This window comes from Nomascus leucogenys, chromosome 3 (assembly GCF_006542625.1).
Source record: "Nomascus leucogenys isolate Asia chromosome 3, Asia_NLE_v1, whole genome shotgun sequence".
In the NCBI taxonomy this organism is placed as follows: Eukaryota; Metazoa; Chordata; class Mammalia; order Primates; family Hylobatidae; genus Nomascus; species Nomascus leucogenys.
Window position 1 is genome coordinate 108,724,977 of NC_044383.1, and position 26,195 is coordinate 108,751,171.

General features: G+C 36.2%; 1 protein-coding gene across 1 annotated transcript; it reads right to left on the bottom strand.

Annotated features, from left to right (window-relative positions):
• On the bottom strand, window positions 1-25,905 carry SERINC1 (serine incorporator 1). The gene is made up of 10 exons (XM_003255646.4): window positions 25,698-25,905; window positions 15,008-15,169; window positions 12,979-13,148; window positions 10,711-10,790; window positions 10,334-10,471; window positions 8,459-8,628; window positions 8,224-8,314; window positions 3,684-3,828; window positions 3,337-3,567; window positions 1-1,830 (listed from the first exon to the last, which is right to left on the bottom strand). The coding sequence occupies exons 1-10, from the start codon at window positions 25,734-25,736 to the stop codon at window positions 1,695-1,697; spliced, it is 1,362 nt and encodes a 453-aa protein (XP_003255694.1). The 5' UTR covers window positions 25,737-25,905; the 3' UTR covers window positions 1-1,694.
• Between the last annotated feature and the right edge of the window lie 290 nt (window positions 25,906-26,195).

Consider the following 26,195-nt stretch of genomic DNA (forward strand, 5'->3'; position numbering starts at 1 on the left):
TTTCTCTGAATTCATTTATTTAGAGGTAAAACACAGCCATTCAAAATTGTGGAATACAATGTCTACACATAGAATAAGGTTGGGGAATTAAGCTGAATTGTTATATTCCATTCACATGAATAAATATTTTTAAAGAAGAAAATGTAGATTTTAAAAGCTTCATTAGACACTAGTGACACATACAAATAACTGAACTGTCATACTGCTTGATTTTCAGGTTGAAAGGTTACAATAATCTATATATTTCAATTACATGGCAGTAAATACAAAAGCATTTTAAACATCTTTTGAACTGTGTAGTATACTATAAGCAGTTTATTCTAAAACATTCCATCATTCTTCTGACCAGTTTATGGGTCATGCTGGACACCAGCAATCCACATCACATAAATTATCCACCAGTAATGAGGTGTAAAATCAATTATGCATGTATTTTGAATAGAAATTATTTTTAAATGTCAGAGAGAATGCTATTATTGGCCAACCTGAAATTTCCTAATTAGCTATCTGAGCTATTTAAGTCTGTACTTCTGTGTCTTCATTTTTTTAAATGAGAGAACTGGACTAGATTTTATATAAGTACCTACTAAAGCCTAGTGTTTTGCAGTTACTTCCTTCCCTGTCAAAATTTTGCCTCCTTTGATTTTCAATACTTTTTTTTTTTTTTGTCTCACTCTGTTACCCAGGCTGGAGTGCAGTGGCGTGACCTTTGCTCACTGCAACCTCTGCCTCCTGGGCTCAAGCAATCCTCCCACCTCAGCCTCCTCAGTAGCTGGGACCACAGGCATATGCTACAAAGCCTAGATTACTTTTTATAGCAACGGGGTTTCACCATGTTGCCCAGGCTGGTCTTGAATTCCTAGGCTCAAGTAATCCACCCACCTCAGCCTCCCAAAGTGCTGGGATTACAAGGGTTAGCTATCGTGCTGGCCCAAAACTAACTTTCAAAGTGACTTTCAAACACTTCCTTCTAACCCATGATTATCCTTTTCAAAACCTTGTCTAAATCCTTCAGAGTTCCAAACATCTCCACGGAACCCATACCTCATGAGTTTAAAACAACCAAAACAGTTCACTTTGTTGGCAAAGGCCATCTCTACCCAAGTAAGATTATTTACTCGTTATTCAATTTAGTACCCACACCTCCATCCATAACCTACACTATTGTCCACTGAACACTCCCTACCTGTGTAAGTTCCATATCAAGGGTAAAACCTTATAAGATTTTTCAGACAATTGGCATTTAAGTGACTTGTTTATAAATTTTAAAATAAATCATGTTCTTTGCAGTATCCTGCCAGGCAACACATCAAATATTTCAAAAGGCAGCCATACATTTGCTTTAATGCTTCCTAAAACAGCTTAAGGTCTAATATAATTTTAAAATAGTCAAGCAATTTTGTTTTTACTCTTCATGTCACAACTATAGAGCAGAGAATAAGCTCAATAATGTCCACTTTTACTAACTCATCACCATATTCATAAAACTTTCCTCTGCAATTCATTCTACTTCACATATCAATGCACTTGGCAAGAAAGTAACAAATAAAATGACAAGCAGTAAAATCTAATTCATGCCAGAACACTGGAGAAGTTACATGGGAAGCAAAAACATACACAACTTTACAAAAGTTGGGAATACTGTTTTCAAATAAGCAATCATCAAAGTGGGACTTTCATGCTAGAAGTCCCACTCAGTCAAAATCACGATTTGTAAGAACAAGTGGTGCCACGAGTGTCCAAACATACAGCACGATGCCAATCCAACTGGAAGAGATTTTCACCCAGACAGCTGTCCATTGACTTTTCATCTCACGGGAGGGTTCGTACCTAAAATTTCAGGGAAAATTATTAAAAAGGGGCAAGGGGGTTGAATTATCAGCCACCAAGCTATGAAGCTTCATTAATTCAGAAGTGTGCTTTGTATACAGTTTGTGATTTCAGATATATCATTGCTGCATCTAATCTGCTCCCTTTCTTTCACACTGCTAGTGTGAAGGTAAAAATCTGTTATTTCCTTTAATGGAGTAAAGTACACAGGCCTCTGAAATAGTTATTTTGTATCATCTCTGAAGCACTTTATGCATGTCTGCCATGTTATTAGACAGAAGAGGAACAGAATGTGACCTCTGGATAAATGAGATGTCACTATTACATAAGATTGTTCAAGGTGTATATGGAACTCCTCACCTGATTTCCACTCCCCCCCGCCCCCTCCCCCACCCCTCCCTGCTCAGAATTAAGAGACTGGTATGACTCAGAGACATCTCCTTAAAAAAAGAATTAAGAGACTGGGAAGGAAATATATCTCAAGTTTAACTGATTTTTGAGTTAATGAAATATACCCAAATCCTTCTGGTATAAAGCCTTAATATCTACTATTACGTGACAGCCAAGGATCTGAATTAAAAACTAGCTGGTACTCGGGAGGCTGAGGCAGGAGAATGGCGTGAACCTGGGAGGCAGAGCTTGCAGTGAGCTGAGATCAAGCCACTGCACTCCAGCCTGGGTGACAGAGCGAGACTCCATCTCAAAAAACAACAACAACAACAACAACAACAAAAACCAGCTGGATTCTTATAGCGTAATACGTTGCAGTGTAAGAATTAAAAAATATATGTTCTTTTCAATAATAAAAATCAGTAAAGGCTGCACTCAAAGAAATACAACAAAGAATAATCTTCTTCCTCCATCTTTTGCTGATACTGAAAGCCTTCTTATAAATTGTTTATGAATATTATGCATTAAAAAGTTATTAAAAACAGAACTTCCCAAACCACATAGTTCAATTTGAATCTTTGACCAAATCTTTCAGTAATCATTTGGACAAAACCACAACTTTCAAAAATGAAACACTATAAATCACTACCTTCCTCTTGACAGAAAAGGACTTATGGATTAAGTTTGAAGTGATTAAAAAAAAAAGCATAAATTGTAGCTTGTAAGAATGCTAAGAATCTATCTACATTAATGAATTCATACTTAAATTTAAAAATTTTCAGAGCTTTTAATAACAGTTCAAACAAAAGAGAAAAAAAGATGTATCCTTTACTTCACTATCTTTACAGAACTGAAAAAAACAAGTATGTTAGATCCACTATCAACATGGATTTTTGTAAAAAAAAAAGTATTAGTTTCATGAAAATTTTTATTTTAATCTCTAAAGCAAGGAAGTAAAGATTGCATTTCTCATGCTGATCTCACTATTCATTTAGCTGTACATTTTGAAATATATCAGAGGATAAAAAGTACTTCATATCACATCATGGTTTCACAAGAGAATCATAAAATGCCATCAGAATTCACACATCCAGAGTTTTCCTGAAATATAAATACCTGTACCAGTTGGTAAGGGTCATCATGATATAAAGTGAAGCCAGGAAAAGCATGAAGTGAAAGAAGGAATAACTGTAAGTGACACCATCCCTTTCATTATCTACAGCTCGGTGAACATCGTCACCATCCTCCAGTGATCCATCACTTCTAGCTCCGCCATCTTCTATTAATGTAGATTCATCACTTGTTAGAGTCAGTTTATTAACCTGACTATTGTTTGAAGTACGGATGCTGTATGAAAGAGAGTTTAGGAGGAGAGAAAGAAAAGAACATTTTTAAAAGAAATGATTCATAAATAAACAGCTAGACTTCTTGTTTAAAGGAAAAAATTCCATAGTTTTTCCTACCTGGAATAAAATACACACAACAAAAAGAGGATTAGTCCTATAATTCCTTGAGCATGCCACCACTGGACTGATTGCCCTTCCTTTGTGACAGTGCTTGTTGTATTGTAGCCAATTATGCTTAGTAGACTTGGGTTGCAATTTGTTTCTGTAATGTAAAGCCAAATTAAAATGTTAGAATATATTAAAAAGATGTTTTTCAGAGCAAATAAAATTATTTTTAACTCTCTATACCCCTGCAAATTGAGAAACAATTGCTGGAAAAGGCATCAGTATAACAAAAATAATTGAAGACAACTTGCACTTATTAATAAAACCTTTGAAGTGTTAATAGTTCTGATTTTATAGAAGTACCTGGAAAAGTTAAATCATTTAATTTTCAACAACATGTGATAGCTGAGAGATAATTACCTCTACAATCAGGTAAGAGGTGAAATATAGATGAACTTTTTAAGGTTAGTATAATTCTAGTAGATTTAGAAAATTCAGAGATTATAAACCACAATGCACTGGCTTTTCTATCGTATGTTGAGATTATGATACAGACTTTATGAAGCTTATCAATTTGATACAGCACATTGTTAAAAAAGCAAGACAGTTTACACAAAAACCAGTTATAAGGACTCCAGCAAATGCCTCATGGAAATTACCCAATAAGGTATAACGACCTACTGCTTACTCAAGTTTTATTCTTTTATAAAGAAGAAAGTAGGCCAGGTGCGGTGGCTCATGCCTGTAATCCCAGCACTTTGGGAGGCCGAGGCGGGCAGATCACAAGGTCAAGAGATGGAGATCATCCTGGCCAACATGATGAAACCTCTTCTCTACTAAAAATACAAAAATTAGCGGGGCATGGTGGCATGTGCCTGTAGTCCCAGCTACTCGGGAGGCTGAGACAGAAAGACTCGAACCTGGGAGGCAGTTGCAATGAGCTGAGATCATGCCACTGCATTCCAGCCTGGCAACAGAGCGAGACTCTGTCTCAAAAAAAAAAAGTAGGATTGGTAAAATATTCACTAAGTGTCCAAAATACATATTTTTCTCCCGCAAAGCCAGATCTGTCAAACTCCATCTTCCTAATGAAAATGATTCTTATCTTAAAGCCAATTAGGTAAGGCTATTTCCTTCTCTAAGGCAAACTACTAGTAATTTTTTTCTAACCACCTACCTGGAAAAAAACAGGAAATCTTTCTGTAATACATCAAAACAAAAAACAAAAATAAATTGCTCTCCAAGTTATAAAGTACCTATGATAAAACACCTACAGTTTGTAAACTCAATGAGATTCATATAACATCAGATAAATTTTTTAGGAAAAGAGATAATTTTCTTCCTTTTAATAGGTAATAATTTTTGTCTATTCTAATTTGTCTCCTTTTAACATGTTTCTATTCTCATGGTATGCAATATAACTAGCCTATAATATGATGCATTACAAAGCCCAATTATCAAATTCAATTGTAAGGTAGTCACAGGCTAAAACAGTAATTTAATAATGTGAAAAAATTATACTGTTCACAATTGAATCAACAGGAATTTGAAGAGCTTTTCTTTCTATATACGATTATATGCTCTATGCAAATCAGATACCTTTCTTATAATTTCACCCAGTTTCTTACATACACATACCTTGTTTTATTGTGCTTTGCTTTTTTTTTTTTTTTTTTTTTAGCATTTCACAGACTGTTCTTTTTACAAATTGAAGGTTTGTGGCAATTCTGCATTAAACAAGTCTATTGGTTCCATTTTTCTAACAGTATGTACTCACTTTGTTTCACATTTTGGTAATTCCCATAATATTTCACAATTTTCCATTATTATTAATTACATCTGTTATGGTGATCTCTCATCAGTGACCTATTATGTTACTATTGTAATTTCTTTGGGGCACCACAAATCACACCCATATAAGACGGTGAAATAATCGACAAACATTGTGTGTGTTCTGACTGCTCCACCAACCAGCCATTTCCTTGTTTCTATCCCTCTCCTTGGGCCTATTTCAAGACACAGCCATATGGAAATTAGGCCAGTTAATAATCCTGCAATGGCCTCTAACTGTTCAAGTGAAAGAGTCTCCCCTTTCTCACTTAAATCAAAAGCTAGAAATGATTAAGCTTAGTAAAGAAAGCATGCCAAAACCTGAGACAGGTCAAAAGCTAGGCCTTCTATTCCAGTTAGCTGAGTTGCAAATGCAAAGAAAAGAAAAAGTTCTTGAAGGATATTAAAAGTGCCACTCCAGTGAACATGAACACACAAATGAGAGATAAGAAAGCAGAGCAGTCTTATTGCTGATATGGAGGAGAAAGTTTTAGTGACCTGGATAGAAGATCAAACCAGCAGAGTATTCTCTTAAGCCAAAGCCTAATCCAGAGCAAGGCCCTCTCTCTCGCTTCAAGTCTATTAAGGCTGAGAGAGAGAAGGAAGCTGTAGAAGAAAAGTTTGAAACTAGATGGGGTTGGTTCTTGAGGTTTAAGGAAAGAAACTGTCTCCATAACATAAAAGTATAAAGTGAACCAGTAAGTGCTGATGCAGAAGCTACAGCAAGTCATCCTAAAAATCTAGCCAACAAAATTAATGAAAGTAGCTACACTGGTCAGGCATGGTTGCTCACGCCTGTAATCTCAGCACTTTGGGAGGCTGAGGCGGGTGGATCACCTGAGGTCAGGAGTTCGAGACCAGCCTGGCTAACATGGTGAAACCCAATCTCTACTAAAAATACAAAATTAGCTGGGTGTGGTGGCACAGGCCTGTAATCCCAGCTATTCAGGAGGCTGAGGCAGGAGAACGGCTTACCAAGGAGGCAGAAGTTGCAGTGAGCGGGGATTGTGCCATTGCACTCCAGCCTGGGCAACAAGAGTGAAACTCCATCTCAAAAAAATAAAAATAAGAAAAAAGAAAGCCGCCAAACCAAACAACAGATTTTTCAATAAAGACAACATAGACTTCTATTGTAAGAAGATATAATCTAGGACTTTCATAACTATGGAGAAGTCAGTCAATGCCTGGCTTCAAAGCTTAAAAGGACAGGCTGATTCTCATGTTAGGGACTAATGCAGACAATGATTTTAAGAGAAAGCCAATGTTCATTTACCATTCCAAAAATCCTAGGGCCCTTAAGAATTATATTAAGTCTATTCAGCCTCTCTATGAATAGAAAAAAGCCTAGATGACAGCGTATCTGTTGAAAGTATGGGTTATGGAATATTTTAAGCCCATTGTTGGGACTTACTGCTAAAAGAAAAGATCCTTTCAAAATATTACTACTCACTGACAATGCACCTGGGTCACCCAAAAGCTCTGATAGAGATGTACAGGGAGATTAATATTTTCATGTCTGCTAACACAGTATTTATTCTGCAGCCCATGGAAAAAGGAGTAATATCAACATTTAAATCTTATTATTTAAGAAATATATTTTGTAAGGCTATAGCTGCCATAGAGTAATTCCTCTGATAGATCTGGGTGGGCAAAGTAAACTGAAAACCTTCTGGAAAAGATTCACCATTCTAGATGCTATTAAGAACATTCATGATTCATGGGAAAAATGTCAAAATATCAACATTAACAGGAGTTTGAAAGAAGTTGATTCTAAACCTCATGGATGACTGAGGATTTCAAGAGTTTAGTGGAGGAAGTAGCTACAGATACAGTGGAAAGAGCAAGAGAACTAAAAAGTGGAACCTGAAGATGTGACTGAATTGCTGCAATTTCATTATCAAGCCTAAATGATGAGGAGTTGCTTCTTATGGATGAACAAAGCAATTTTTTGAGATGGAATTTACTCCTGATGAAGATGCTATTAATATTACTGAAATGACAGCAAAGGAGTTAGAATATTACATAAACTTACTTAATAAAGCAGCAGCAGGTTTAAGAGGATTGACTCCAATTTGGAAGGAAATTCTACTCTGGGTCAAATGCTATCTAACAGCATCATATGCTACAGAGAAATATTTTGTGAAAGAAGAGTCAATCAATGGGCAAACTTCATTGCTGTCTTAGTTTAAAGATACTAAAACAGCCACGTTGACCAACCTGCAGCAACCAACACCCTGTTCGGTCAGCAGCCGTCAACACTGAGGCAAGACCTCCTACCGGCAAAAAGATTACAACTTGATGAAGGCTCAGATGACTGTTAGCATTTTTTGGAAATAAAGTACTTTCAAATTAAGGAATGCACTTTGTTTTTCTAGACATAATGCTATGGCACACAACGAACTACAGTGTAAGATAAACAAAAGTTTTACATGCATTGGGAAACCAAAAAAATCATGACTTGTTTTACTGTGATGTTTGTTTTATTGTGGTGCTCTGAAACTGAACTCACAATTTCTCTTAGGTATACATGTAACCGTCTTATAATTTTGTTAGTGATGGAAGAAACTAAGTGAAATAAATAATACATCAAAGATAAAAACTTCATACTTTGTTCCTCTAGGAGCCTAATTTTTAAGTAATTTAATCTCACAAAAAGACAAGTTCTGGAAAAACAACAACAACTGCAGAACCTTCAGGAACATGTAATATAAATAAAACACACCTGGTTCATTGGTCATAGCTGACCATGTCAAATACATTGTGTAGACTGTAATTACTGAAGACTGTAACAAACCAGATCTTGGTTGTGATTCCTACAAAAAAAAAAAAAATAAATAAATAAATAAATAAATAAATATATATATAGCAACACAGGTAAATAGTCTGACATCATTCTAGATTTTTGAAAACTTAAAAAGGTATAAGCTTCATAAAAGCTAATGCTTTAAAGGACATACTTGGATTTTTGGCAGTATAGACATTACAGAAGCACCAACGCAGAGGAGCATGTTGACACTGATGAACGCCTTGTTTTCTGAACAACTGGCTGGATGAGTGTAGTAGACAAAGAACAAGACGATAGCAACTAAAGACAGCAGATAATTCAGAGCTGTAGCTGATAACAAGGCTGTGAAAGAAATATAATTGGATAATTAGCTTTTTATCAGAAATTATTAAAAATTAGAAATGGGACCTGTTTTATAAACAATCTGTCATTTTGTCAAAAAATATATTTTAAACAACTTTGTCAGCATTATAAAGGCTATAAAAGCAGGAAAGAAAATTAATTCTGACCTTTATTGCTGAAGAATTCTAGTTTTTACACATAGCTATTATGTATTTGCAAGGATGGCAAGTTAGTAAGAAACTAATATGATTTAATAGTAATAGATATATTAGAGTTTACAAACTATGTTTACATTAGCCATTATTTTCAAAATAAAGAAAACTATAAGAGGAATATTACTTAAGGTTTTTAAAGAACCATTATCACTCAGTTGTAAACAAGGGCATTAAGAAAATTATTTTCATTATTAATGTTAAGCCCTCAAAACAATGATGCTTTTCCTCATGAACTAAAATCTTAAAAGATACATATTATGCAAGGGTAAGTCATTATTATTTAATAAGTCAACCTATGCTTTTTCTATGTAAATTTCAACATACACAAGTTGTTTAGCCTTTATGCTAATATGTGCTTAATATACAAGTATTTATGTAGATTTGCCTCGCTGACAGGGGATCCATCCAACAAATATTTATTGAATGCCTGCATTCCAGGCCCTGGGGATACAGCAGGGAACAAAAGAGAAAGAAACCCTTGCATTAGACTTTGCATTTAGAGAACAAGGTATTCAACGTAAGTGAAATTTCCAAATGACTAAAGCTTATTTCTTTGAGCACCAAATTATTTTAACTTGAACCACTGAGATAAAACACCACAAATTAGTTGTGTGAGAGGAATATTAGGCCAGCAGACACATTGGATTTGGCTTGCACTCCAATTTAAAAATTTTTTTAGCTGAAACTCAGGTCATTTAACATGAAAATCCAGATTTATGACTTCTTTTGAAAAACATTAGAAAAATCAAGCAATACTAAGTTCACATTCCCACAAGGCAACTAATAAATGGAGCTGAGCAGTAGTAATGCACTTTAGATGGGGCATTCATACTCTCCAATTCATTGTAGTCCCTACTATTTGCACAAAGCTTATGCACTTAAACTTTGTCCTCCTGTTCCCTCATTTTTGTTACCTGGTTTGGCCCTGTAAGCATCTGAATTGTGATATCTGTTTTCAAGTATAACCCCAAAGAACTCAACATCATCATTATAAATAATCATTAATTACATTACTATCGGAATTCCTTTAGTTGTTATTGATGCACATAAAAGCATCCTTTGCACTTGCATAAAACGTCCGAGTTGCTTTTTATATTTTTTATTTGCTGCTGTTTGTGAATTGTATCACTGTGTGTTTATCTATTGCTAGCAATCCTCTTCCCTTTAATATTTTACTTTTAACCCATTGTAGGCTAGAAAATTAGGCTATCAAGTGCACATGCTTTCTCAGTAATATGCTTTGGAACATTTATTTTAGCTATTCAGGTTCTTTGGATTCTTTCCTGGTTCTTGGGTTATGTTCCCAGTTAATCTGCTAAAAGATCTGCTTGCTGATATAATGTGATATTTTGACACTCACAAAGTTTAAATTGAAAACCTCTTCATAGGAAAGTAGACCATAAAAATCCTAAGTGATTTACCTAGACTACATATCTATTCTCGACTTCAAAGTTCAACTATACTGAAGTTGTTCTGTGACAAAAGCTTACCTGCATACCAACATCTCGAGTTCCCTTCTTCCATTTTTTCAACCCACGATTCATTCCATGAATGTGCAAAATCAATAAGTAAGACTAGTTGTATGAGGATGAAACAAAAGGCACCTGCCATGCCTACATAAAACCACACTGAAAGGGTAAAAAAGCATACATAAGTGATTGGTTAGTTTGATTTTTATCATTTCCTTTCAAAATCACAGTACACAAAAAGGAAAATAAAATTTTATATGAACATCTTGATTTTGCCAACTGGGGAAACACACACACACCCCCCCATAAGAAGACAAACAATTATAGTTCCAGGTAACAATTATTTCAGATTCCTTTATAAAATATCAACGTCAAACAACTTAAAAAGGATTTCTTACCAGTTGTAAAAGTTCCTTCTGGAATGAAGAATGCCCCAATAATAATTGCAATTGCTGCAGCAAATTTAAAGAACCAAAATCTAAAACAAAAATAAATATAATTTTTTATTAATAAACATTCATCAAATAATTTCATATATGAAATCATTTAACTGCATCTTAACAAATAGCTACACTTTATGTGAATGTTCTGCTTCTTTCTGAGGATATTATGATCTGGAGTGTAGCCATATTTGTAACTACAAAACAAGGTAACATCATATTTAGATAATGTAGTTTGGAGAGAGTGAAATTAACCATTACCATGAACCCAAGCTTATATTACAGATCTTTCCAATTGGAAAAAACAAAGCAAAAAAAAAATCTGATAAGAAAGGCAAGTCAAAATGTGAAAGGAATGGATTAAAGCCCAGACCGCGCTAGAGGAAGCATCAGAGCAAATGGCTGGAAAAGAAAGGGAAATGGTAAGACATTTTGGGGACTACTGGACACTGGCTCTGAGCTGACATTGATTCCAGGGACCCAAAACATCACTGTGGTCCCCCAGTTAAAGCAGGCGCTTATGGAAATCATTGGGTCACTCCACCAGGAAAAAAACCACGACCTGCTGAGTTGCTTGCTGAAGGCAAAGGGAATGCACAATGGGTAGCAGAAGGCAGTCATCAATACCAGCTATGACCACATGTCCAGCTGCAGAAACAAGGGCTGTAATTGTTGTGAGTACTTCCTCCTTGTTTTGTCAAAAACATGTTCATGCATGCATATACTTGTACTAAGAAAATATCTTCATTTTATTTCCATTCTCCTTTATCATGTGATGTAAGATTTACTGACTTCACATCAGCATTTAAGTATTGTTAACTTCATGTAATTAGTATTTTGGTTGGGGACTGGTGAGTTTTCAGTTATAAGGTTAGTTGTATGACCTTTTATGTCTTTATTTGCAGATTATGTATGATCTCAGGAGATGTATACGGGTTCAAGTTGACAATGGGTAGACTTCTGATAGTTAATACTGAGTGTCAACTTGATTGGATTGAAGGGTGCAAAGTACTGATGCTGGGTGTGTCTGTGAGGGTGTTGCCAAAGGAGATTAACATTTCAGTCAGTGGGCTGGGAAAGGCAGACACACCCTTAATCTGGGTGGGCACCATCTAATCAGCTGCCAGCAGGGCTAGAATATAAAGCAGGCAAAAAACAAAACAAGTGAAAAGACTAGACTGGCCTAGCATCCCAGCCTACATCTTTCTCCCGTGCTGGATGTTCCCTGCCCTTGAACATCAGGCTCCAAGTTCTTCAGTTTTGGGACTAGGACTGGCTCCTTGCTCCTCAGCTTGCAGACAGCCTACTGTGGGACCTTGAGATCATGTGAGTTAATACTTAATAAACTCCCCTTTATATCTATCTATCTATCCTATTAGTTCTGTCCCTCTGGAGAACGCTAATACACTTGATTATCAGAAAATACAACAATTACATAAACTGCTTTTAAGACCATTTTGAGAAAGATGTATTTCTCACTAATTCATTATGGAAAAATGAGAATGTTAGTTCCATTTCACACGCTTATTTCACATAAGTGGGATAATGTATCAAAGTATAAGGTGAACTGTATAAATGAATAATTTTTATAAACACATGATAAATGCCTCCATCTATAACTCTAATAATTTAATAAAATAATCAATGACCAAAGGAACAAAATAAAATAAAATCAACCCATCACATATTTTCTCATTGATATTTATATTCTACTTGTTTATTCCTTTTGTCTTTGGTAGCACATGTAACTAGATAAGCAACAGCAGATATTAAAACAGTCAAATAAGGGTACCAGAAGTAGTGCTCTATATGAAGGAAGATTGATAAAAGAAACCCTGAAGTTTCTTTCTGGGTTGTCCAATACAACCAACCTAGAAAAATCTGCTCTCTGGGTCTAAGGAGTTCTATGTAAGTGGACTGGTCCACCAAAAGTTAAGAGTAGAAGGAGAAATAGCTATTCCCTTAGTAGTCACAAATATAATAGAGTCTCTTTTTTAGTATGAAAATATAAAACACTGTGGATCAGAGGTTATTACGCCTATTATTTAATATCCAAAGTCTGACATTCTCCAGTAAAAACAAGATTTTCTTACCCTGTCATTCATGAATAAAGTAATTCTGCAAATTGTATAAGTTTATTTTACCTTAAAGTTTCCTTAGATAAACTGGCAATTGTCAAGAAGAGGCTACCCAGGCTTTTATATTGAAGCTTATTTAAAAACTTACCCATTGTGCACTGCAGCTCTAGGATCACTGCTACTCTTCACTTTGATCATTAGTAAAGAGAGAAGAAGATAGAACATAGCCAAACCAAAGCACAAACGATATACAGCTTTATAGCCAACCAAAATGTTACAAGGGACAACACCTTTCTCATTCTCACAAAATCCAGGAATCTAGAAAAACAAAAGAGTTTATGATCCATCATTTTTTTCATTAAGTAAAAATAAAAATTATATGTAATCAAATAGTTTAAGTAAAGGTTTAGAAAACTGGAATTTGCTTTACAATTTATGATGAATATGTACTCAAGATGAGTCTGATACATTTTAATCACATACAGTGGGGAAAAAAAGAGTTAAATCCCCATCTGCACAAATCATAAACTACAATACCAACTCTATGCTGGATGCTTATTTTGAGTTATAGATTTATCCTACATTTTAAAAACTTGCATTCTACTTGAATAGCATGATATACTTGTTTTAGTAGTGTAAGTGCTATTTCTGAGACCACTGTTCAGAACTATTAATACATCTATTATTCATATATATAAGAATAAATTATTTCCTCCCACTCTTTCCAGTCCCAGCACTCTAAAAAAACTGCTTTTCCAGGACACTAGTCATGTACTGGTTTCCAAACCCAAAGGCTACTGCTTAATCACATTCCTTAATCTCATTTTTATACAGACACTATCCCTGTCATTCTTAAAACTTTCTTCCTAGAACCTGTACATTTTCTTTGTTCTTTTCTGTTATCCCTTCCCTCCCAGTTTTCTAGGATCAGAACCAGGTTTTCCTTTCTCCACTAACTCCCTTAAGTAAGAGATTTTGGCAAAGTTCTAGCTCTGCTCACTCAATGATCTTCACCATATGATACCATGGTTTCAACATTCAATTTCTATCCTCAAGGCAGTCTCTAGCTCTGATTTCTCTTTTAAATTCCTTCATGTTTTCTACTTACTGCTGTATATTATTATGGACTTCGTGTCCGTGTCTACCCAAAATTAAATGCTGAAACCCTAACCCTCAATGGGAGGATAGTGGGAGATGCGGCCTTTAGGTGGTAATTAAATCATGAGGGTAGAGTCCTCAGGATAGGATTAATGCCCTTATAAAAACAGATAGAAGAGAGCTGCTGCTTTCTCTCAAAAATGTAAGATGGCCATGTGTAAAGCAGGAATAAGACCCTCACCAGAACTTGACCACGGTGGCACCCTGATCTCGGACTTTCAGCCTCCAAAACTGAGAAATAAATTTTTGTTGTCTTAAGCCACCCAGCCTATGATATTCTTGTTATAGCAGCCTGAACTGAGTAAGACATACATATATGTATATACATACACATGTACATGATGCAATACCACCAAGTCAACATGTTAGAAACTAAATTTATTATATGTTCCCCATCTCCTTCCACAACCTGACTCTCCCAAAATTTTCCTTTCTGGGTTAATAGCAATACTTTCCTCCCAGTTTTCTAGGATCAGAACCTGGTTATTTATGATTCCATCACTGCCAATATTTCAGTGCCAGGCTCAGTCAATTTTACATCCAGAAAATCTTATTTCAGGTCCTCTATTCTCTTCTTGATTATACCACTGCAACAGCCTCCGTATTTAACTGCTTGACTTTCATACTTTATTAATTGTAAGATTAATCTTCCTAAAGTACAGATACTTTGCTCGAAAAGCTCTTTTATACTCATTATGCTTTCTATTTTTCAATCTCTGTATGTGCAAGTTCTGATCATTCTTAGAACATCCTTTTTCCCATGACCCACTGAGATTCTGACACCTGGTTAGAATTATACTTCTTTCTGTGTATTACCACAGTACATTTCCTGTACCACCATCATAGAACTAACAAGCTAATGTATATTATCTTTTTCCTAAAAGATTATGAACTACAACTAGGATTACATAATGTCTTATTCTATATTATTCTGTTTACAATATCCCCGAATCAGTTTTATACATATACACATATACCCTATAGCCTCAGTTAATCAATAAACAAGAAACAAGACTAACCTTATTCAGTTGTTCTTCCATTCCTGGTATCAACATTACACAAGCTACACATACTCCAACAAGCAAGAAAAGTGCATAGATCAATCTAGTTACAGTAGAGTTGTTTCCACTAGGACAGCATCGGCATAGCAAACATGGGGCACTTCCACACAAACATGGTATCTGGGAAAAAGAATATTATTGAAAATATTATTAAGAATCAGTAAATCAGTATATCTTAAAATGATACAATGAAAATTGACATTCTATCTGTTCAAAAAAGAAAAAAAATAAAAGTAATTACATCAAGGGACATAAGGTATTTGGTTCATATAAATTATCTATATACCACAAAACTTAGCAACTTCTAAGAAGGAGCAAAGACAAACAAAAAAGCCCTTGGACTCTATGCCAAGTAAAACGGACAAATCAGCTAAAACAAAAAGGGGAAAAAAATCATCAGCAGTAACCAAAGTTTAAAGAAGAAAAGAAATGGAATATTCATGAGTAGCACAGCTGCTAAGCCCACCTCCAGCCCCTGACCTTTAGCCCCCAGATACTAGACTGATGAATACACAAAATTCTGAGGATTCTCAAATACATCCAGGGAGGGAAAAAAAGTGAATTATTTTCCTTCTTTTGACCTGGTGATAGTGATAATAATGAAAACTACGACTAGAATGAGGCAAAAAGGATAATAATACAACTGGGGCTAGTTTTTCTCCAGTGACCACCACACTAAACTAGCAGTATGCCCCCATGGGAACAGAATACCTTCCTGTCCAGGAGACAGGAAAACTGGTACAGAGTATTTAACAGTATCTAAGAAAGCCACAGAGTAAATATTCTCATAATATCATAACCTGGGCTGAGATGTCAGACTTCTAGAAGGTGGATGAACCAGATCTTCCAGCCCTAGAATTACAGCTCTAGGGGAAAAAAGTCTTAGATATCACACTAAGGGAATGTTGTAGAAGCTAGACCACTACACCAACCAATATAAGGTAAGAATAAAGCTGCTTTATATTAAACGTCGACAAGACAGAAATACATGTCATGGCAACTATGTAAATATACTTTAGCAAAAATTAAACATAAACATCTCCCCTCAGAAAAAGGAATGAAGAAAATATAAGGCATATGAAGAATTCAGTCTGAAATAAATATAATCCAGTAAGAAAAGGAAATCCCCTACCAGTATTTCATTTGAGCTATAGAAAAATAACAAAAATTTTTTTTTAAAAAAAGGAGGCCTCAAAAATGAAGAAAGAACAGAACACAATGAAAAGTGGAAATCAAAGGGCTAAAGAAATGAGAAGCAAAAAAATAGACTTAACTAATAACTATCAAGAAACAAAACAGACATAGGTAAAAATAAAATTACTGATGAAAAAAGGCTTGGGATAATTACTATAAACTCAAGTCAAGATGGAGAAACCGTGACCAGACTTATCCTCCTGACTTAAACAATGGAAAAAATAAGTTTTTCAGACAATGAACAACGGGCAATGTAAAGCAGCAATTTCTAAGAGGAGACAATGTGAGCCCTATGACTGGCCCTTATTTTATTGATTGACTGACTGATTGACAGTCTCCTTCTGTCGCCCAGGCTGGAGTGCAGTGGTGTGATCTCAGCTCACTGCAACCTTCCCCCACCCACCCCGGTTTCAAGGGATTCTCCTGCCTCAGCCTCCTGAGTAGCTGGGATTGCAGGCGTGCACCACCACACCCGGCTAATTTTTGTATTTTTTTGTAGTTTTAGTAGATGGGGTTTCACTATGTTGGCCTGGATGTTCTCCTGACCTCAGGTGATCCGCCTACCTCGGCCTCCCAAAGTGCTGGGATTACAGGCGTGGCCCACCACGCCCAGCCAACTGGCCCTTATTTCTGCCTAGGGACAATGTCCACTGCAGGGAGGGTCTGGGAATTTTACCACCCAGAGGTGAAAAACTTTGTAATCCATGAGGCATTGGGTAGAGGTATCAGAAGGCAATTAATACTGGAGAAACATCAGCCACCAAACTAAAGGCTGCACTAGTTGTACTTAAGGAAACCTAAAGGCAAATAAAAAGACCACACTGTCTCTAAGTAAAATCACCCAAGTCAAAGATAAAAGCCCAAGAATATTTTTTTGAAAATAAAAGTATATCCAGCATTGATCAAGGAAAAATTTACACTGGAAAGCTCACAAAAAATTAGTAAGCATGCAAAAAACAGAAACATACAACCTATAATGAGGATCAATCAGTCAATATCAACCTGGAAATGATATAGATAACTGAGTTCATTTATAAATAGGGCATTGTAGTATTATTGTAAGTATATTTCACATGCTCAAGGAGGTAGAGGAAAACTTGATCATGATACGGACAGACATGGAAGATAATTTAAAATTAAGACCCATATCATACTTCTCCAGATGATAAAATAAGCTCCCTAAATATCGACAAGACAGAAGAAAAGATTAATAATGAACCTGAAGACATAAGTAAATGATCCAAAATGAAAGAGAGATAAAAATAAGAAAAGGATCAGAACATTGCGAGACAACTTTAAATAGCCTAATATAAGTGAAATTAGAGTCCCTGAAATGAACTTCAATTGGAGAGAAGTGACACAAGGGTGCTTTTGAGGAAGTAATTGCCAAAATTTTTCCAAATTTATGAAAACAATAAACTCACAGATCCACGATACTCAACAAAGCCCTAGCAAAATAAACATGAAAACCACACCAAGTTACATCATAATCAAATTACTTAAAAAAAGTAATAATCAGAAAAATCTTAAAAATAGGCAGAAAAATAAAATGTACATTATAAACTGAGGAACAAAGAAATAAATCACACTTCTAGTAAGAAACGGTTCAAACCTAAAATCAGTACCAAAAGAAAAAAATACATAAACACAGAATTTTGTACTCAGTGAAAATATCTTCCAAAAATTAAGGCAAAATAAAGACATTTTCAGGAACAGAAAAGACAAAATAATCCAAACAAGCAGAATTAAACTACCAGAAATGCTGAAAGAAATCCTCCAAGAAAGAAAATTATACCAGACAGAAATTTGGATTTGCATACAAAGGAATGAAAAATAGAAATAGTAAATAGATATATTCTTCTTATTTAAAAAAATGGGCCAGAATTACTGAGACTAAATCCAAAGACATCATAAGAAAATAATAGACCGATATCCCTCATCAAGATAAACAAAAAAATTCTGAATGATATTTTAGCAAGTCAAAAACAGCAATATGAAAGTATATAAACAGGATAATATATTGTCACCAGGTAGAGTTTAGCCTGGAAAAGCAAGGCTGGTTCCACTTTTAAAAATCAACCAATGACCTCTACCGTATAAACAGACTAAAGAAAAAACATGGTCATCTCAATAGATATAGAAAAACCATTTGACAAAATTCAATACCTATTCATGATATAAACTGTCAGCAAACAAAGAATAGAAGACAACATCCTTAACTTGATAAATGTCATTTACAAATACCTATAGCTCTCACCCGTAATTAATGACGAAAGTCTGAATGCTTTCCCCGTTAAGACATCAAACAAGGCAAAATACCTCTCTCACCATTTGAATTCAACTTCACACTGGAGGTCCCAGCCAATATAATGAGGCAAGAAAAAAAATAAAACATAAAAATTGGAATGGAAGACACGAAACCGCCCTCTTCACATATAACACAACTGTCTATATAGAAAATCCCAAAGAGGGCCATACACCATGGCTCACACCCGTAATCCCAGCAATTTGGGAAGCTAAGGCAGGAGGACCATTTGAGCCTAGGAGTTCAAGGATATAGTAAGCTATGATAGCGCCACTGCACTCGAGTCTGGATGACAACAAAACAAAACAAATAAAAATAACAAAAATACCCCACAAAGAACCTACAAAAATGCAACTAGAACTAACTCATCAGTTTAATATGGTCACATGATAAAAAGTCAATATACACAATCATGTTTCTACGTATTAGTAACAACTGAAAACAAAAAGAAAATAGTTATAAATCTAACAAAACATAGACAAGATCTCCAATAATGAAAACTACAAAACATTGGTGAAAGAAATCAAAGACCTAAATGAATGGCAAAATATACAGAGTTTAAGGATTGGAAGACAATTATTTTCAAGATATCAGGTCTTTCCAAACAGTATCTATAGATTCAGCCCAATTCCAACCACAATCCCAACATCAGATTTACAGAAATAAACTAGCTGAACAGGCAAAAATACTAGAATAGCTCAAACAAGTCTGAAAAAAGAGCAAAGTTAAAAGACACGCTACCTGATTTCAAGACTAGCACTAAAGTGACAGTAATTAAAACAGAGTGATATAGGGAAAAGGGTGGACACACTAAGTAGAACACAATAAAGTTTAGAAATAGGTTCATGCAAATATAATCAAAGGATTTTTGACAAAGATACCAAAGCAATTCACTATAGAAAGGATAATCTTTTTAATAAATGGTGCTGAAATAACTGGATATTCATACTTTTTTTTTTTTTTTTTGAGACGGAGTCTCGCTCTGTCGCCCAGGCTGGAGTGCAGTGGCGCAATCTTGGCTCACTGCAAGCTCCGCCTCCCAGGTTCACGCCATTCTCCTGCCTCAGCCTCTCCGAGTAGCTGGGACTACAGGCGCCCACCACCAGGCCTGGCTAATCTTTTTGTATTTTTAGTAGAGATGGGGTTTCACCGTGGTCTTGATCTCCTGACCTCGTGATCCGCCCGCCTCCACCTCCCAAAGTGCTGGGATTACAAGTGTGAGCCACCGCGCCCGGCCTATTCATACATTGTTTAGAAAGTTAACCTTAAGCCATAATCAAACCATATATGAGAATTAAGATTTCCTAGATACCATATAAAAAACAGGACTCACAAAAGAAAAACAAATGAATTGGGCTTCATCAAAATTAAGAACTTTTGCTCTTTGAAACACACTGCTGAGAATGAAAAAGAAAGCCATAAACTTGAAAATACTTGCAAGTCGGGTACATGATAAATCATTGGCATCCAGAATATAAAAGGAACTCTAAAAACTCAGTGATAAGAAAACAAACAACTCAATTAAAAATGGGCAAAATATTTAAACGGATACTTTAATAAAAGGCATAGAGACAGCAAATAAGCAAAGAAAAAGTGCTCAATATCATTATTAGGGAAATGTACATTAAAATCAGAGATACTACTGCATGCATATTAGAATAGCTAAAATGAAATAAACTGATGATACCAACTACTGACAAGAATGCAGAGCAACTAGAACTCTCTTACTTTGGTGGCGGGAATGAAAAATGGTACAACCATTTTGGAAACCAGTTTGACTGTTTTTTATTTTTAAGTCAAACATGCACTTACTGTATGAATAAGCAAATCCACACTCAGATATTTATTCAAGTGAAATAAGAACTTATAATTACACAAAAAAATCTTGATCGGAATGCTTATAGCTACCTTATTTGTAATCATCAAAACCTAGAAAGGCTCCTCAAATGGTGAACGGATAAATTGTGGTACATACAAACAAAAACAATAGTCAACAATAAAAATATATGGAGAATGAAACTCATTATGTGCTAAGTAAAAGAAGCCAGACTCAAAGACTATATATTGTAGGATTCCATTAATATGACACTCTAGAAAGGCAAAATCCTTAAGACAGAAAATAGGGGTTGCCAAGGAAAGGACAGTGCAATTTTTTAGGATGATCAATGTTCCAAAATGGGTTACACGACTAGATGCATTTTTCAAAACTCATGGAACTGTATATTACAAAGAGTAAATTCTACTGTATGTAAATTATACCTTAACTAAAAGAAGTCCTTAAAATAGAGAATCCTCTAAATAAATGAATTAAAGGATATTCACAGATCTAATATAAGAAAAATTCCTTAGATGGAAAAATAATGTGTGCATCAAAAGAGCACACTACTTTTTAAGAAGGGGGAAAAAGTGATAAAAGATTTAAACTCAGACTTATCTGGTTATTTAATTTCTAAGATAAACAAAAATTCTTCCAATCTAGAATTCTATGACCAAAGTGTACCTCCTATGTGCTTCTGTCAAGGAGCATTATACCAAAACATGGTCGTCAACCAAACGAATACAAGCAATGAAGAAAAAAAGGGTTTCAACCTAAGAGAGAGGAAATGTACATCCTCATTTGAGGATAAAGTGAGATCCAGGATAAAAACAGTGACTATAGACCAGAGCAGGTCAGAAGATTCTGGGAGAGATAACCTCCAAAGTTCGATCAATCATGACATGTATCTGAACTTACTCAGAGATGCATACAGCTGGGGAAAAGTCTAAGGTTAAATAATTTAAATACACTGAAAATAGGCTGGGCGCGGTGGCTCACACCTGTAATCCCAGCACTTTGGGAGGCCAAAGCAGGTGGATCACTTGAGGCCAGTTCTGAGACCAGCCCGGCCAACATGGCAAAACCCCATCTCTAATAACAATATAAAAATTAGCTGGGTGTGGTGGCACATGCCTGTAACCCCAGCTACTCAGGAGGCTGAGGCAAGCGAATCACTTGAATCCGGAAGGCCAAAGTCGCAGTGAGCTGAGATCGCGCCACTGCACTCCAGCCTGGGCAATGGAGCGAGATTCTGTCAAAAAAAGAAAAGCAAGCAAACCAAAGAACAAAAAACGTGCATGAAAGGAAAAGGCATTGTATATTTATTACAAGGCTGACCTATGAAGAGCATTACACAAATAAAGAACATGTAAGTGCTTGCTATAATTTTATATATATAACTTATTTAAATAGTCACAGTAATGTTCATTTACCAAAATTGTTTAGTATTATGGAAAGCTATGGGGACATCAATGTGTGTGTGTGATTTTGCTGGGGGTAGGGATGAGGGCCAGCTGAAATCAAGGGATGATTGCTAAATCTTCGTCTTCCATAGTTAGAAGACAGTGTCAAAACAAACAAAATCAAGAATACACTATATGTATGTGAATTAGAAATATGGCAATAAATACCAAAAGAAATACTGTCTCCAAAGGATGGAAATGGGAGTGGTATACTATTTTTCTTAAGCACACAGAGAAATACGTACATACAGAATTATGAATTAAAAAATTTAAAAATCATACAATTAATTAAACCTGGGAACTAGGGGAATGGGTGAATATTGATTTCTTCCACCTTTCAGAGAAGTCAATCTAAAATTAAAATGTCCTTAAAAATTTACTCCAACTTCAATGTTTTATACAATGTTTTTCTTAAAACTTAAAACAGGCTTTCTTAACCATGTTGTTATTGCTATTTTGGGCTGAATAATTATTTGTTGTTGGGGGCTATCCTATACATTGTAGATTTAGCAGCATCCCTGTCCTCTACCAACTAACTAGATGCTAGTGGCACCCCTCACCCCAGGTTGTGACAATGAAAAATGTCTGCAGATATTGCCAAATGCCCACTGGGGAGCAAAACTGTGTCCAGTTGAAAATCACTGCTATGGAAACACCTCCTTAGAAGAATCTTTTTAAGAAACTCTCCTGACAAATGTTAACATTCAAGAATTACTTTTTTTTTTTGTTAAATTCAAGGAAAATTAAATTCAATGCTTTGCTTAAAAATATGTTTAAGATGCTGCCATTCCTAAGAATGTGTTTTTGTCTATTCATCCACTCATGTGTATACAAATGCACAATGCACCCATGCATTGAGAGAGAAGGAAGATTTTGGGGGGACATTTTTAGTTAACTTCTACTCTGCATTACTTGACCATTCACAGCAACTATAAATCATTTCTATAAAACAAGTCACTGTATTAACAAAAATTTAGGAGGTTGGCAAAAAATACGCACTCAGTAATCACTAGTTCTTAACGACTTAACTACACTAAATATCTTGATAGGTATTGTATATAAGGTTCAGTCATTCAAAAAAAAAATCAATCCTGTCTACTCACTAATACCAATGTTGAGACTGGGATGGGGAAAAGCACGTAATTAGGTATTAGTGATTGGTAATGTTATACTTATAGGATTAGTTGCTATGATGTTTATAATGTTTAAAGTAATTAACAATCAAAAAAAGAGACAACCATGCTTGAATAAAAAATCATACTGCCATGAACCAAGGATTATGATCAATCTAATTCTAGGTCTCTTAGCAGCAAACAAAAAGTGAACAATTTAACACTCCAATTTCTGCTCAGTGGTATTACACATAATTTGTCTCTATAGTTCAGACATTTTCTACAATTATTTTATAAATAAGGAGAAATCTTTTACTAAATTTGATTAAGCCTGCAGAAACTTGTACTAATTAAGAATGAGGTTGGTTTGTTTTTAATTCTGGCTTACCTGATCTAATTTATTGATTTGAATGTTACTTTTTTTTTTGTTCTGTTTTTTGTTTTGTTTTTGAGACAGAGTCTAACTCTTGTTGCCCAGGCTGGAGTGCTGTGGCGCCATCTTGATTCACCACAGCCTCCGCCTCCTGGGCTTAAGAGATTCTCCTGCCTCAGCCACCCGAGTGGGATTACAGGTGTGCGCCACCACACCCGGCTAATTTTTGTTTTTTTTATTTTGTTTTGTTTTCTGAGACGGAGTCTTGCTCTGTTGCCCAGGCTGGAGTGCAGTGGCATGATCTCAGCCCACTGCAACCTCCATCTCCCAGTTCAAGCAATTCTCCTGCCTCAGCCTCCCGAGTAGCTGGGACTACAGGCATGTGCCACCACGCCCAGCTATTTTTTTTTTTGTATTTTTAGTAGAGACGGGGTTTCACCATATTGACCAGGCTGGTCTCCAACTCCGGACATCAAGTGATCCATCCACCTCATCCTCCCAAAGTGCTGGGATTATAGGCGTGAGCCACTGCGGCAGGCTCTGAATGTTACTTTTGAAAAGTTGAATAAATTTTAATTTCATCAAAACCTCTAAGTAAATGAGCACATTAACTGTTAAGAATGTGGAAGAGATGGTCCCCTTCAATGACTACTGGCCTGCAGTAAAATCAAACAATTAATGAATAGAGACAGAGGCACAAGGAAGAAAAGGGAAAAAGATTACTGAAACTGCAAACAATAAAATAAATTCCACACTGGACACGGTAGCACCTGCCTGTAGTCCCAGCTACCTGGGAGGCTGAGGTTACACTTAAGTCCAGGAGTTCCAGGCTGCAGTTCACTACGACCATCCCCTGCACTTCAGCCTGGCCAACACACTGAGACCCCCATCTCTAAAAAACTGCCTCACTGCTGCTACCTTTTTAATGTACTTCGCTATTAACACAGAAACTAAAAGGCAGTGTCAATTTTATCACGGACATTCTTCTAATCACCTTCTAAAGGTGGCGATCTATGTTGTAAAACGGAAAACATGTATCTCATCTTTTAAATTTCTATTATATACAAAAAACTACAGCATGCCCATTTCATAACTCGACAAGATATGACATTACAAATTAAATTGCATAACATCTTCCAATAAAAAAACCGATGAAAACAATCTTATATGATAATTATCAGTTTTCAAAACTGTTTATTACACTAAATATGCCTCTTGTATAAAAGTCAATAATTAAACTCTCTAATATCTTGAGATAAAATATTCCAGGCTTCTGTGCAAGAAGAAATACCATGAAATCAAGAGAACAGACTGGCTAGAGTAACAATCTCCACATTATTATTTGATTAAAATTCAACACTGTTAGTTCAAGACATATCAAAACCTTTTTGAAGAGTATATATAACAGAATCATTTGGGAAGTCAAAAAAGCAATTGTTAGAAACAGAATTAACAAATTCCAGACTAAAGAAAAGTGATTTGAATCCAAATGCCTCGCCTAAAATTGCAAATTATCTTTATTAACTGCACTGTCAATGTTTTGCCTACTATTTTGGAGGGGGCAGAGATTATCTTAAATAAACTGAAATTTGTGCCACATGGACCAAAGTCTTGCCACTATACTGAAAATAGTTTTACTCTAACAACTCTTTAATGAAAATGCAATGTACAGCTAATTAAGCATGAAATTTCAGATGACACACGCATGACTTGTGCCTAATGACAATTTTGTCTTCAGGCACAAAACATGCGTGTGTCATCTGAAATTTCAATTTTAAGTTGAAATTTGAAATTGACACTTCAAACAGTTATGGCAGAGCTATGACTATTTGCTTCAAAAACAATATTACTACATTAACATTACTGCCAGGCGGTCCCAAATGCCGACAGGCAATTTTTAATCATAATCTGCGCCACAGAACAAAGAGGGCGACATGAATCCAGGAACGACAGTGCGGCAGTCTGAGGTCGCCGGGAAAGAGATGACAACGGAGTGGGTACCCCACAGAAGGAAAGGGGCAAAGACCTTTGTAGAGATGGCCTAGGCAGATACAAACAAAACCACGAAAAGGGACCTGAAAGAATGGGAGACAGCGTTCACGAAGCAGGGGTGGGGGAGGGGCCCTATTCTAGTTCTCTTCCTCAATTTGGGTCATCTTCCCATCGCCACTACACCTTAAGGCCAGTGATCAGTTCTTCGCAAGACCCAAAGCTCTGAAGCTGAGTCTGAGTGACGAGAGGAGACGGGAAGAAAACGGGGACAGAGAGAGCACTCCCTGTTGGGTGGGGCACCACATTCCCGCCGGGCTCACCCAGCCCCGGCTCGGGTAGCCTTCTCTTTAGTCTCTCACACTAGCACCCCAAAGGCCGCAAAAAGCACCTTACCCAGCTCGCCATGGAGCACAGCCCCAGGACGCTCCCCATCTCCACAACGTCACAAGAGCAGCGGATACAGACAAGATGGAGACAGCGTCTTTCTCGCCTTTGCGAGATTATTTACTATCTGCGAGACACTTCCGGACGCACAGCGCAACCCGCCCCTCAGCCTCGCGTCACATCCTTCCAGGCCTGGGTGAGATAAAACACAGAGCGCGCAGCGCTGAGATTGCGCATGCGCATCACTAGACGGCACGGCTGTCTTCTTTCCTGGAGAATTTCTGAAGGACTGCTGGCTGGAAACTTAACGGCTAATGTGGATCTGACCGTAGTTTGCCAAATTAAGAAAACGGTGTGAGCAAAACCCACCTTTACCTACCATTCACTTGCATTTGGGCATTAGTAGGGAACAGAGCTGAGGTGGTGGTTGACGTTTTGCCCTCCTGTATCTGAGGAACCTCTCTGCTTTTTAGGGGATTGCTTCCTCTTTCTCCGTCTTTGTCCGTC